This window comes from Festucalex cinctus, chromosome 19 (genome assembly GCF_051991245.1).
Source record: "Festucalex cinctus isolate MCC-2025b chromosome 19, RoL_Fcin_1.0, whole genome shotgun sequence".
Classification (NCBI taxonomy): domain Eukaryota; kingdom Metazoa; phylum Chordata; class Actinopteri; order Syngnathiformes; family Syngnathidae; genus Festucalex; species Festucalex cinctus.
In genome coordinates, this window is record NC_135429.1 from 8,697,174 (window position 1) to 8,711,555 (window position 14,382).

General features: G+C 40.3%; 1 protein-coding gene across 4 annotated transcripts; it reads right to left on the reverse strand.

Annotated features, from left to right (window-relative positions):
- Positions 1-285: 285 nt before the first annotated feature.
- Positions 286-13,060, reverse strand: nt5c1aa (5'-nucleotidase, cytosolic IAa). Of its 4 annotated transcripts, XM_077507900.1 has the most exons (7): positions 12,602-13,060; positions 9,287-9,331; positions 6,820-6,987; positions 6,482-6,611; positions 2,744-2,866; positions 2,070-2,254; positions 286-1,993 (listed from the first exon to the last, which is right to left on the reverse strand). In XM_077507900.1, the coding sequence occupies exons 1-7, from the start codon at positions 12,740-12,742 to the stop codon at positions 1,637-1,639; spliced, it is 1,149 nt and encodes a 382-aa protein (XP_077364026.1). In that variant the 5' UTR covers positions 12,743-13,060; the 3' UTR covers positions 286-1,636. The 4 variants fall into 4 exon arrangements, with proteins under 4 accessions (XP_077364026.1, XP_077364027.1, XP_077364028.1 ...); XM_077507901.1 differs by lacking the exon at positions 9,287-9,331; XM_077507902.1 differs by lacking the exon at positions 6,820-6,987.
- Between the last annotated feature and the right edge of the window lie 1,322 nt (positions 13,061-14,382).

The following is a 14,382-nucleotide window of genomic DNA, read 5'->3' on the forward strand; positions in this document are numbered from 1 at the left end:
GGATTTTTTTTTCTTCCACTGAAATTTGATTTATTAAAATTACACCGCAGGCCGAACAGAATGAAATTAATGACAAATGCAATTTTTTTTTTTTTAAACATCTTTATTTATAATTCATGTACATATTGAAATTTTCCATTAAAAAGACATTAGCTGCTAAAACCAGTCATGCTGGTTTTTTTTGTGGTTTTTTTGTTTGTTTTTTTTTCATTTTCCAATCGGGGTAATATGCATGAACTCATCTTTGTTCATATAATACTGTACTTTTTTTTTTTTTTTTTTTAAACCCTTGACTCTTCCAAATTGCTTGACCTTGCAGTGGCCAATTTTAAGCAATGTTCAAACATACCAATTCTGAACATCTTAACCAGTTTTTAAAATGCGAGAGACCCACACCATGATGAGGTTAAAAAATAAATAAATCACTGCGTGTTTACTGTTTATAACTATATTCAAGGATCTAGATTATGTTCTCCAAAATAAATGGTGGAGTCCCATTATCAGTATTTTTACATTTATTTTTGCACATTCTATATTTTTTATATTAAAAGCTAGGACTCTTCATAACATGAAATATATCAACAGTGGAACCTCCAAAGTCAAATGTCCTAAAAGTTGCATAATTTGAAGTTCATTTCTGTGGGAAAAAAACCATGCCTCATAATTCAAACAAAACCCTAACTACCGGTACCCTAAATTGTGCTTGTTTTTTTTTGTTTTTTTCTTGTTTTTTGTTTTGTATCCCTCCGCAGTTCCAATTCAAACAGTACCTCTAAAAAGCCACTAGGTGACACTATTGTTCTGTAAACGAAACACCTTCCTATTCTTTCTCTAAATTATTGTCCTGAATTTGCTTCATCATGTTCACTTGAGGCTAAGTGGTTAGCACGTAGGCGTGCTTGTGTGTGTGGATGGTCGTTCGTCTCTGTGTGCCCTGCGATTGGCTGGAGACCAGTTCAGCGTGTACCCCGCCTACTGCCCAGAGCCAGCTGAGATAGGCTCCAGCACCCCCCGTGACCCTTGTGAGGAGTAAGCGGTTCAGAGAATGGATGAATGGATGGATGTTCACTTGAATCACACCAAGATGTCACCATGTCAAATAAAAACTATTATAATATAGGTATAAAACAAATGAAAAGTTTTTTTTTTGTTTTTGTTTTTTTGGGGAGGGGTTTTGTTTTTTGCTCTGGCCTGAGCACAAAACGACAAATAGGTGAATTTTCAACAGATAACAGAGGATGTTTTTTTTTTTTTTTTTTTTAAAGAAAAAAAATTCTATCTGTAGTTTTGTGACAATTAAAAAAAATATGTTGAATGATTTTTACATTATTTTTATTCTAAAACTCTTTTGAAATTAGAACAACTTGAAAGTCATCCAGCATCACAAAACTGATTGACTTTGGGGGTTCCACTGATGTGCATTGCATATATTTTGACCTTTGACCTTTGACCTTTTCATATCTCCATCTTGTACTGATTGCTTATTTGATTCCTGATGCTTGGTGTTGACTTTCTCTTTGTAGCCTTGGCTTGAAAGCAGCAAAAAAATAAAATAGCTTGTAGATAAGACCGTTTTCCAAGTTATAAAAGTATTGGAACAGACTTTTGAAGGTCAAAGTTCATTTCCACTTCTCGTCTACTTGGCCACAGCGGATTTTTGTCTGGTGTTGTGCTTCTGCGCGATACCGTATGGCACGTGGGCCGCGATGGTGCCCATCTCGGCCGCGCCCTCCACGTGAAACATCTGGTCGTCGAAGTAGATGTGCGGTCTTATCTTCTCCAGCATGGGGCCCTTGGGCGCCCCCGCCAGGAACAAGGCCTCGTCGATCTCCAGCCCCCAGGCCCTGAGGGTCTTCAGGGCTCGGATGCCGGAGCTGGCTGCGCTCCGGGCCGTCACTAAGAAGGTCCGGATCGGGCAGTTCAGGCGCTGGCCTTTAGCGTAAAATTTCTTCTGGAGATTCCCCAGGGCCTCCAGGAAACCTTTTAATGGACCCTTTTTGGAGATGAGCGTAGATTGTGATTCAGTGTATTGATTTCACAGTCACAGTTTATAGTTTAAAAGTACACACGTGATCCAGCAGCGTGTCCTCGTTTTCCCGCTCGTGTTCGAAGAACTTGTCCAAGCCGTGGGCCTTGAAAATGCGCTCGGACTCGTCAGAGAAGAGAACGGCGTCGCCGTCAAACGCCACCCTCAGCTGGGACTCGGACACCTCGGTCCGCTTCTCTGGCGTGAACATGGTTGCCGCCGCGATGCCTGATGAGGGTTGTCAAAATGACATCACACGAGTATATTTTGCTAACTAAACTTTTCCAACGTACAACGCGTCATCATTCACACAATAATGAAAGCACGCGCGGTGTGATATCCTCCACACCCGGGAAATACTAGCAGATGTCCTTACAGCTAATTAAGACCTTTCAAATAAAATGTCAAGGACTCCTTCATTGCCTTGCGGCGGCGTATGCACGTGTATGCGACTCGTTAGTCACCTTGAGAGGTATGTGGGTCCTGCACTTAATCCTCCCTCCAGGGTCCAAACCGCAAATGTCAATATGTTGTCTAACTGGAGTGATTAGGAATAATCAATGTTAATTGATGCTAATGTCACGTTGCATTTAGAGCAGATCGAGTGTTGTTTAATTCAGCTGTTTTGTCACAAAAAAAAAAAAAAAAAAAAAAAGTAATTTCAAGAAATAGTAGGGAAGGAGAAATATATATCACTGAAATGGAATAAACGCTCACCTTCAGCCAGCGCCTCTCTGACCTTTTCTGCGTCGGCCGACAGGTAGAGGTTGGTTTGCCAGGCCTTTAGGTAACCGATGGGACTGCTTCCGCCAGTCATGCAGAAACGCTCAATGAAAAGATCTGGGAACGACACATTTATTTTGATTTTATTTTGTTTTATTTTACATTTATTCCAGAAGAGTGGTGTGACGCAAACATGAGCGCAATGTGGCCATTTTGTTCAAGACCGCTTGAGGCGAGCCAGCTCGAATCTAACGAAGTTGCTGGGTGCCTGATATATAGAGTAGTGTTTGAAGGTTTACATACCTTAGGAGTATGTAAACTTATGAGCTCTGAGAGTGCGACAAAAGCTTAATGCCCATACAATCCAAAATACTGTGGCAATTGTTTTGATATTTTCAGCGGTTGAAGTTGACATGAGTAGATTCATAGCATTTTTGTGTCATTAATGGACGTTTAGCTTTTGGCTATTTACAGTTGTGCTCATCAGTTTACGTACTATACCCCAAGCGAAAAGTGTGGAATTATCAGTCTTGGACGAGCACTCACTTAGACGTTTTAGACCAAACTCAGATAAAAAAGCATGAAACAGTCGTAAGGTCATTCCAAAGTGCAACATCTTGGCTTTCAGAAACACTAAAAGAAATGAAGAAAAAACATTGCACTGGTCAGTAAATGTTACTTTTATAGAGCAAGTGCAGGGAAATAAATATTGAATCACTCCATTCTGAGGAATAAAAATATGGAATCATGAAAAACAGACAAAGAAATCAAAACATCACTAGTATTTAGTTACACCACCTCTGGTTTTTACGACAGCTTGCGGTCTCTGAGGCATGGACTTAATGAGTGACAAACAGTATTCTTCATCAATCTGGTGCCAACTCTCTTTGATTGCAGTTACCAGATCATATTTGCACCATTTTTTTTTTTCAATTTCCACCACAGCTTTTCCATTGGGTTGAGATATGGGCTATTTGCAAGCCATGACATTGACTGGATGTGTCTTTCTCCACGGAATGCCTTCACAGATTTTGCTCTGTGGCATGATGCATTGTCATCTTGGAAAATGTCATTTTTTCAATTGAAGGGATAAGAAAGCTGTCCGAAATGTCAATGTAAACGTGTGCATTTATTTTACTGTGGGAATTTGGATGTACTGTGGGAATTTGGATGTTTTCTCTTTGTGAATCTCACTGGAACGGCACCAAACAAAAGTTCCAGCGTCATCACCTTGTCCAATGCAGATTTGTGACTCCTCACTGAAGACAACCTTCATCCAGTCATCCAGCTCTGTAAAAGTAACATTTACTGACCAGCACAGTTTTTTTTCTTCATTTTGTTTAGTGTTTCTGAAAGCCAAGATATTGCACTTTGGAATGACCTTACGACTGTTTCATGCTTTTTATCTGAGTTTGATCGACAGAATAAAACGTCTGAGTGCTCGTCCAAGATTGGTGATTCCATACTTTTTGCTTGGGGTTGTACAAGGTAAATAAACTAATAAGTACCAAGCGACCCACTATCTGTAGTTGGGTATGCCTTTAAATTCATAATCAACTGAGTCTTTTTTCCCCATCTTTACTGCCATTTATGAAGTGTTTAATGTCCTATGTGATATGTACGGATTAATTTTCTAAATCAAACACGTTAAAACCAGTCCATGTGGTTTTAAAGACAAAAGCAGATATAACTGCAGTACAAAACCCTGCAAGTGATCCGACTGGTTCTACTTGATCTCATCTCACTGACTGTTTATTTAGCTTTGTATTTGCGGCTTGGTGGGTTTGATTCCCCCAACTCTTTGTACTTGAGCTTTTTCTAGTCTTCCATCCAGGGAAAACATGCCGCAGTCTTTTGTACTCATCGACTGTGTGATCTTATCTCACATCTCAGTGTGATTTGGGTTTCTCAATTGTGACATTTGAAACACAGCGATTAAGAAAAACGGGAAAGGTCAAGAGTGTCGCTACTGATTGGTTTATTATTAACTGCTGGAAATTCTGAAAAAAATGTTAACGGGGAAGTCAACCCCCAATTTTTTTGGGGACAATTTATTCTATGCAACCCCACTGGTCGAAATATGGCATTCTGAGTAATAAGTAGCAAAATCCAACCGTTTTTCCACCTCGGGGGCGGCCATTTTGCCACTTGCTGTCAACTGAAGAAGTATCAACCAATCACAGCACAGCTTCAGACAACAGGTGAGCTGTGATTGGTCGTTGCCTGAGCCCTGAGCTTCTCTGTTTTCTTCAGTCGACAGCAAGTGGCAAAATGGCCGCCCCCTGAGATGGATAAAAACGGCTGGATTTTGCTTCATAACTCAAATTCCACAAATGTAATCCGAATCAGAATGTCATGTTTAGACTAGTGAGGTCACATATAATGTCATTCTCAAGACATGTTTAAGGTTGATTTACACTTTATGTCTACAAATATCTTGCAATGTCAAAGCCACCCAAAAAAAACAAAAAAAAACCTAGTCTGAAAATACAATGTCCCCCAAAGGTGTCAAAAGTTTCCTATGAGAAAATCTGCACAACAAACAATAATGGAATTCTGTCTTAATCATTTTTTAATGACCGCGTCGCTAGGGGTGGCCCATCGCTGACCCTCTCAGCGGGAGGTTTGTTCAACATCAACATGTCTCTGTAACATCTGAGAGGTTTTGTTTGCCTTCGCTTTTGTCGGCAAGCTCAGAGGTCTCGGAACCGTTGAGTCTTCCCGCAGAGCGCCACCAGAGAGATCTAACGCCGTCTCATCCGGGCGGCTCCTCTCCGCGTGTTTTTTGTTTTGTTTTAGGGGGGGCCCGCCGATTAACCTTGGATCCCGCGGGACTTGTTTTTAAACCCGACACAGCGTGAGGGCCGGAGGATCTGATATCGTTTGATGATGCAAACAGGAAGTGGTTAGTGACGGAGAGGACATTTGCGTGGGAATGAGCCTGGAAAAGTCATCTGTTTGATCCGCGTTGTTTACGTCCGCTTCGGCATCCTGAGTCTGCAGTTATGTTTCACTTCTTACTGTCCTCTTTCATTTCTTTTTTTTTTTTTTTTTTTTTTTTGGAATGAAAGAAAAAATTGTAATTGAAAAAAAAAATGAAATGTTTCAATTAGTGGTGTCAGGCGATTACAATTTTTAATTCATCACATGACTTCAATAGTTAACTCACAATCGCAAATTTATCTAAAATAACATTTTTTTTCAAGTTTCATATTCTTATTAACATAAGTAAAAAAATGTAATGTAAACTAATAGAAATATGGCTGTGTTTTTGTCATACAGTAATTTCATAATTCATAATATTGTTACTTAAAAAAATACTGTGAAAAATGAGTGTGATATTGATTTGTGTTGGTTATTTTTCTGCCACTAGATGGCATAATTGCATTTGTACGACGTCGGTGACAGCTTGGAACATTTTCTTTTCATATTTAGAGCTACCTAATCTTTAACATGAAGTAACTTGTAAAATTCTGCACATTTATAAAATTGTAAACTACAACTTGAGCCCAGTCTCCACAAATATATGCATTATTATTAAAATTATTACTGCTAAGTTCTGAGGAACTGGAATTCCTGAAAATTAAAAAAAAAAAAAAAAAAAAAAAAAACTGGTATTACTTTAAATGAAATCAGAATTAACACTAATTTTGATATCCAAAATAACGTATCTTCTCACATTACACATCTGTCCCTCAGATCAATGAGTTAAAAATGTAAAAAATGGCTTACTGTGATGGTTGATGGTGTTGATGAGGCGGATCCCTACGTGAGCGTGGTTGTACGTCACCAGCACGATGTCGAACAGCTCTTCGCTTTGCGGATACAACTCGCGCAGGCGAGCGTTGACCGCTTCCAGAGCCTTTTGGCGACAAGACATCGACAAGATGCGTAAACTTTTTTTGTCTCGCAGTTCTTTTGTCGTTTTTGTGTATGGCTGCTAACTAAGAAACTCGACATCTGACAACCGGGCCCTCTGATTTTCATTGGAAGAGAGAAAAGGGGAAAAAAAAATGCTCTGTTTATCTTTGTGTGTATGCATGTCTGGTAAATGAATTCCACTTTTCAACCTTGACGAAGGGGAAAGCGGGCCCAGGGGCGAAGGGTTCGTTCTCGTGTTCGATTTGGTATCTCAGGTACTCCTCCACGCCGTGCTGCTCGTACACTTTCTGCTCCCGCTCCGTTCGGAAGAGAACCCGTGTGGAAACGGCGATCGTCACTGCGTTCTCAGGCTTCGGCTGCGGCCGCAAAATGGAAAAACAAGACCAAGGGGAATGTCGCTTAGAGTTCACGGATGGGGTTGAAAGTGAGGGATTAACTAAACTATGTTGGGACGTACATTTGACGAAAACTCATATCCAAAAATATGTATTTGGATACTGGAGTTGCTTACATGTCATGCTACATGTATCGTTTGGCACATGCCAGTTAGGTGCAGTGGGATCACTTGTGCGAAGATGTCACATAGCCAGTGTTTTTATTTTTTTATTTTTTACAACTTAATCTGGTCAAGTTTGAGCGCTATCATCAGCTGAGGCTGTGGTCATCTTTGGCTCGATGGCCATCAGTTTGGTGCAGTCCCATTCGAGGGGGGCACCAGGTACGACATAGAGTTTGTCCGTCCGTGAGCTCGAATAATCGTGTCGGATAAAATAGCACGGCTTCGCATTGCAGACTCGTGGCCGCGTGTGTTTGCGTGTTAATGCTCTGGCGCCGGAATTCAAAAGGTGATGGGCCGCATTCCCACTGGGGCAAAATTTGTGACTGGAGCACGGTGACACCCAACTACTTTGCCAGGGCATGTTGTTGCGTGATGTTGTCCAGTTAAATCGATTTATTCCAAATATTATACATATTATATGTTTGCAGCGACATATTCATACTGTTGTTCACGCTTATTTAACAAAATTTGCATGCTTTTCATTGGACAGCAAGGATATAAGATTGTGCTATTGTTTACGATTGCAGCAGCTGAAATTAACTGCACAAATAATCTGTGCAAGGGCAAGTGCATTTACAGTTAGAATAGTTGTTGCATTATTTGATGGTCGTTCTATGTATATCTGCACATCATTGTGTTTACAGTAAAGACAGGAACGTGACATTGATAATTGCTGGTAGCTGGACTACTGTTATTTATTTGACAGCACCGGCAATTTACATCCTATCCGTTGAAATAGACCTGAAAACCACACACAAACCAACGAACAAAGTAAAAGTAACATTATTAAATCAAACGAAAATGGTTTTAAAAAACAAAAACTGAAACTTCATCTTGCTTTGTGAAATTAAAACTAACATAATTTGTAGTGAACATGCCCTTCGTTTTTGTCTGTGTCAAGTAATATCGTATATGAGCTTTCATTTTCGATGTATATTTGTTTTGGGAATACGTCCATACAGATGATGGAAGGTTAAACAGTCATTTGAAAATTGTAACTTATTTTTACTTCCCACCAGCACCCCCCCACGATCCTTGTGGGGAGTATGTGGTCAAGAAAATGGATGGTTGGATGGATACTTTACTTCCTTTCACAATATTTTAGTGGCCTTTATTTTTTTTAGCTTGCACTTGACAAAACCAAAAACTATTATTAAAACTAATCAAACCAAATTAAAACAGTGTTAAAAAACAACAACTAATAACCCTCTTCTAAAAACTAAATATTTAAAAAATAATAATCTTGTACTCTACAAAATACCCAATATATTAATCAAATTAAAACTAATACCAAAACTAATAAAATCAAACTTAAAAAAAACTAACAAACTAATTAGTTTTTAAAAGTAAACTAAAAGTATAAACTAACTATAATGAAATATCCAAAACGTGACAAATTCCTCAACACTCAACGTCTCAATGACCAGAAAGGAAGTTGACAAGAGAAGTTATGATTAACACTGTAACACAAATCATATCTTAAATTTCATTTTGACTTCTTTAACCTTTTCGCAAGGTTGGAAAAAAATATTGACAGATGATTGTCAAAAGGGTCAAGTATCAATATTATGGCTGACTGCGTCTCGGTATTCTTCTTCATGTGCTGCCAACGCTGCGTGTCGGAATATCCATAAAACTACACGTATTTATCATGCACTGTAGTGTGCTTCTAAAATATTACTCAAACAGTAATGATGAAGGAGGGGGGGGGGGAGTGATTCAACACCTTTTATTGCTGCTGTCGCGTCTGAAAAATTGTTCATGTTGTATCAAGTGCAAGCTTTGTCTTAATGTACGTCATACTAACTTGAGTATTGTGTTGTTTTTTTAGTGTTTTAGAATATTTATGAAATAATATCAATACAAAGTCTGTTCATTTTATTTTCTTCTACTGGGAATTGGAGAAGTGGTACCGAAAATGCAAAGATGGGTGAACTGAACACTTTTAACAAGCCCTTCATTCACTTGAACGCGACTCGTGTGATTGGTTAGTTTGAAGGCGTGTGCGTGCGCTCATGCAGCCATCACAGAGGAGATTCAAATGAGGAGAGAGACAAAGCAGAAAAACCTCTCAATCGTCCGTGTGTCATACTCACAAAGAACACGCCTCCTTCCACCTTGCGGGCTCGTCTGCATGTCACCTTCAGCACAATGACATTTTTATTTTTAAATTCAGCACATATAAATGTCAATGAAAAACGACTAAAGTCAAGAAGCCATTGCTAGTTATAAGTTTGGTTTTGTGAGGAATTTGCTGTTGCTTTGATTGTTGGCTAAAATGACAAATGTGACGAGCAACAGAACTAGAAATGGTAAAGGGAAAGGGTACAATTATCATTTATAAATTTAATTTGACTATGCAGATGTTAACATGCAAATAAAATAAAACATAAAAGACCAATAAAATACCATTAGGGGTAAGTAGGTTTAATTTATTGTAGTTTTAGTTTTTACGGACAAGGTCAGGACCAGCAGTGGTCCAGTGGCTAATGCAGCGGATGTTTGACTGGTAAACAGCAGGCGGTGGTTCAAATCCCACCTTAGCCAGATTAGTTTTTCTTTCTATTCATTTATAATTCAACTACAATTAATAATTAGTAATTTCCACATAATTTATCTTTGACTTTTCTTCATGAGCATTCAGCGTTCAGCATTCCCACGCAATTTCTCCTGAAATTACACTTTGTCTAGTTGTGGGAATGCTGTAGCATTCCCACATATGTTATTGCGATTTTTATTCTGCACACTTTTTTGCCGTGTAACTACTCGCACACAATACTTCCGATTTGCACTGTTCAAATTTCAACTTGCTTAAAAAAAATACAATAAAAAATCACGCCTCCCGGGGTATATATCGTCTCATTCTACATTACTTAACGTATTTGCACAATTTAACATTAAATATCAACTTTTCTCCATTCATTTTCAATGGGACAGACAGTGAACTTTAAGTATCACTTTCCACGCCCACTTCCACACATATAATTTGTCATCATTACCAGGTGTCTGATACTGCTCGGTGGCACAGTTGGTGGTCAAATTTCATAATTTATCTCTCAATTTACTTAATAAGTATTCCACATGCATTCAAATCTTAGCATTCACCTATCAGCATTCAGCTTTCAGCATTCCCACACAATTTCTCCTGAAATTGCACTTAGTCTAGTTGGTAGATGAGGTTGAAAAATAAAGTTCATCTTGTTGTCCAAAATGTATTTATTTATTTTTTTAAAGTAATTTATTCTAATTTTAAATTAATATGATACCCCTTTAATTCTGATTTTGCAAGATAGAAGATTTCCACGGTGGCCTTCCATATGTTTGCGACATTTTGGACGTGCTTAATCCATCCGAGTCAGTTTACGCTATGAATAACGTGTCATGCTGTTGGAGGAGGGTGGCAGTGGGGTAGGCGGACACGGGGTGGGGTCTTTGCTTGCGATCCGATACGGTCGGCGTTAACAGCCTGCTCTCTGCCAGCTGGACCACGCTTTGATCACATGACTCCCTCCCTTTAACCGTCTTCATCACATCACCTTTACTGCTGAGTGATTGCCCCCCAAAAGCCTGACTCATCTACTTGCGTACATGGGGCTGTCGCTTCTGCCGTTCCATAGAGACACGGCAGGAAGTCGGAAGTAGTTTCCAGGTAACTGGCTCAGGGGACGCAAAGGGTTGGCAGCGGGAATAAATAAAGGGTGAGCACAAAGTGACGCGCTCGAGGGGGGGATATTTATAGGTGAGTAAAAGGCCACGGATGATGTGACGTGTTGCAGCAGATATGACAGCAAGGCGAGTGTGATTGCACTGAAGTTTACTTGGAGCTTTATAATGAGAATTAACGCCGGTTAAATGAGCAGCCAAACAAATGATGCGCGTTCAGCCACATTTCACCCTACTTGCATTAATGCATTAATTTTACCTTACTAGTAACATAGCTGTCCAATTAATATGCCAAAGTTGTCCTACTACTGTGCACAAATGGCATAATGTAGTGGAAGAATTACTAGTGAGGCTACTAGTGCGTTGAATTGTCTTATTAGTGACGACAGTGTGTACTAGTACATAGATACTAATATGGACATCACGGATATTGAATAAATGCTACTTCCCATAGTCTGCTATTAATTCCGATGAAATTATTGAAACATTTGTGCCTCTTTATACAAACTTCTAGCTTGAATGTACTTTTAATTGTCATTTCTCAAGCCTTCTGATGTATAAACCTGTGTTTAATGACAATAAAAATATTGTCATATACAATAGGCCCAGTTTTCATGTTCAGTCGTTAACAGTTTGTAAACAAAATGCTTCCTTTGTTTTTGTTTACAGTGGTTAAGGAGCTCAACTTTGGAGAGTACCAGGAGCCTATTAGGGATAAGATGTCTAATATAAACATATAAAAAAAAAATCACAAAATTTAGAGGTACCTACTTTCAACAGGACGGCAATGCTAATATTTAACATATACTGTAATATATATTTGCCAGTAATTGCTGTGCACGTTTATCCCTTGATAAACGCATCCCCCTCAAATAGTTTATCCCACAGAACCACCCACCCATCAGGAAATTATGAACTGCTGGGCCCATTTTAACTATGTTGCTAACCAAAACAGCAGCTTCTTCCAAGGCACATGAACAGTCTCTTTATTTTTTTATTTATTTTTTATTTTTATTTTTTTTTACCACTGCCATATCACAGTTTGTGTCCTCTGCTGTATTGTAGATTTAAAAGTGATTGTGTTTTTTTCTAAGTTATTTTTATTTTATTTGTTTTTATTATTATTAATGGTCTTTCGCAGTATATAAGCAATTCCAAATTTGAAGTGTTTAAACTGTAAGAGATGCAGAACAGTTTGGTTAAAAATAACTCAATTTGATTCAAAAAGGGACTGATCCACTGCTTGGGTCAATTTCACACAATTGTCTGGGGCCATTTTGTACAAAATGCCCGAGAAACTTGAGTCAAAGTGCCCCAAGTAGTGGATCTTTTTTTTTTTTTTTTTTTTTTTTAACCTAATCTCCAATTATTGTCTTCTTCATATTCTTGTTGCATTTTAAGTAGACAAATAAGCAACTTGAAGCTAGCACACTGTGCCTCTTCTTCGGAACACATCTTGAGAACATCTTCAGAGAAACAAAATATTTTTAATGAATATCCCTGTATTGCGTGTACATTTTGAACATGAAATATAAACGAACACCCGTGGCTACTATTCGCAGAAATGCAGTACTTTTCAAGGCAGTTTACTTGTTTGCTGTTTGGACTGCGTGACCCTCCCTATGACCCTTCATAAGCTCCATAAGCTGCTCACATGGTACATTAACAGCTGACGGCAAAGTCAAAGGAAGAAGAGTATCTATTAGCGATGATGCAAACAGCTGGATGCAAAAGTTGGTCGGACTTACGTCTTTTGGCTTGGCAGTGAGTCCCAGGCGGTCTTCTTGGACCTCGTCCGTCCCCTCCCAGGATTCTCTTTTCTCTCCATTGGAAGAGGTGCAAATTTGGAGCTCCTTCACCTTCACGGGGTCCACACTCATCTTCACCATAGAGAATGTGAGCACCCCTAACGTGCCCTCCCGAAGTGGCCTTAGCTAGTAGAAAATGCTGCAGCTGTGCAAAGCATTTAGTAGGACTCCCCTCGAAGGTGCATTGGCGAGTCGTTGGAGTTTGCTGAGCTTGCACCTGCTGGCTGGAAGCTGCCCATGTGTAAAGAGCAAAGATCCGGAGGAAATTAAAAATGCTCAGCTAGCCCCTCTCACGCATGGCAACCAAGTGACCAGGGTCATGTAGAAAGTGTATTTGTCGGGAGCCGCAGTCCATCTGCTGCTAACTCTGCCCCACTGCTCACTTGCAAGCAACAGCGGCCTCCCTCGTCCCCTCTCTCGTTACCTCCCTCCCTCCCTCCCTCCCTTTTTGTCCCGCCAATGTGCCCTACGTGCTCCCTGCGTCACGGCCAATCCCACGCCGCGGCCCTCCCTGACCACCAATCCCCGGAACGCTTCCGTGTTCAGTCGAGCGCTCGCCTTTTGCTGGCTAGTGTTGACGCGGGGAAATGCATGTGGGCTGCACGGAAATACTAATTTCGACAAGTGAGATTTAAATGAAAAGCAATACGAAGCAACTGGGAAGCATCGTTGACTAGTGGTTAGCATGTCTGCCTCGCAGGAGGTCCAGCGTTCAGAGTGAGTGAGTGAGAATGATGGGAGTTATAAGTGAGTGAGCGAGCGAGCGAAGAGTGAGAAGGATGGGAGTCGTGAATGAGTGAGTGAGAATGATGAGTCTGAGTGAGTGAGAATGATGGGAGTGAGTGAGAAGGATGGGAGTCGTGAATGAGTGAGTGAGAATGATTTGGGTAGTGAGTGAGTGAGAATGATTTGGGTAGTGAGTGAGTGAGAATGATGGGAGTTGTGAGTGAGTGAGTGAGCGAGAATGATTGGAGTCGTGAGTGAGAATGAGAAAATGAGTGAGAATGAGAGTCTGAGTGAGTGAGAATGATGGGAGTGTGAGTGAGAATGAGTCTGAATGAGTGAGAATGATGGGAGTGTGAGTGAGAACAATGGGAGTCGTGAGTGAGTGAGCATGATGGGAGTCGTGAGTGAGCGAGCGAAGAGTGAGTGATGCGAGTCGTGAGTGAGAATGAGTGTGAGTGAGTGAGAATGATGGAAGTGTGAGTGTGAACAATGGGAGTAGTGAGTGAGGTGAGAATGATGTGAGTGAGTGATTGAGTGAGCGAGCAAGTGAGAGTGATGGGAGTTGTGAGTGAGCGAGCGAGGGCGTGAGAATGATGGGAGGAGTGAGTGAGTGGGTGATTGAGAGTGATGAGACAGTTGTGTGTGATGGGTGAGTCAGTGAGCGTGTGAGTGAACACGTGAGCGAGTGAGTTAGTGAGCATGCATGTGCGTGTGCACATGTTAAATTACCCTCAAGGTAACTGCTAATGGATATCTTCCACTCACTTAACTGCAAGGCCATTAGTGTGCATTCTGATTGTCCCCATGTTAGGGGCATAATGGACTAGCACTAAAAAGGCATCTGCGGCTCGTCACGTTCAACATACAGCTAGTTCTGCACACTTGCGATTAGCTGCACACCAAAGCAGGGAATAAACCGACCGAGTAGTGCTCCAGACGAGAAAAATGCTTGGATGCATAGTTTACATGTATTTAAAGTACTTGGCTGCATCTCA

Excerpts from the sequence above, each read along its gene's own strand:
- nt5c1aa (XM_077507900.1), bottom strand. The coding sequence starts at position 12,742 with ATGGTGAAGATGAGTGTGGACCCCGTGAAGGTGAAGGAGCTCCAAATT. Across the intron at positions 6,988-9,286 it reads TGGAAGGAGGCGTGTTCTTT|CCGAAGCCTGAGAACGCAGT; the intron begins GTGAGTATGACA and ends TTGCGGCCGCAG. Across the intron at positions 1,994-2,069 it reads AGGACACGCTGCTGGATCAC|GGTCCATTAAAAGGTTTCCT; the intron begins GTGTGTACTTTT and ends ATCTCCAAAAAG.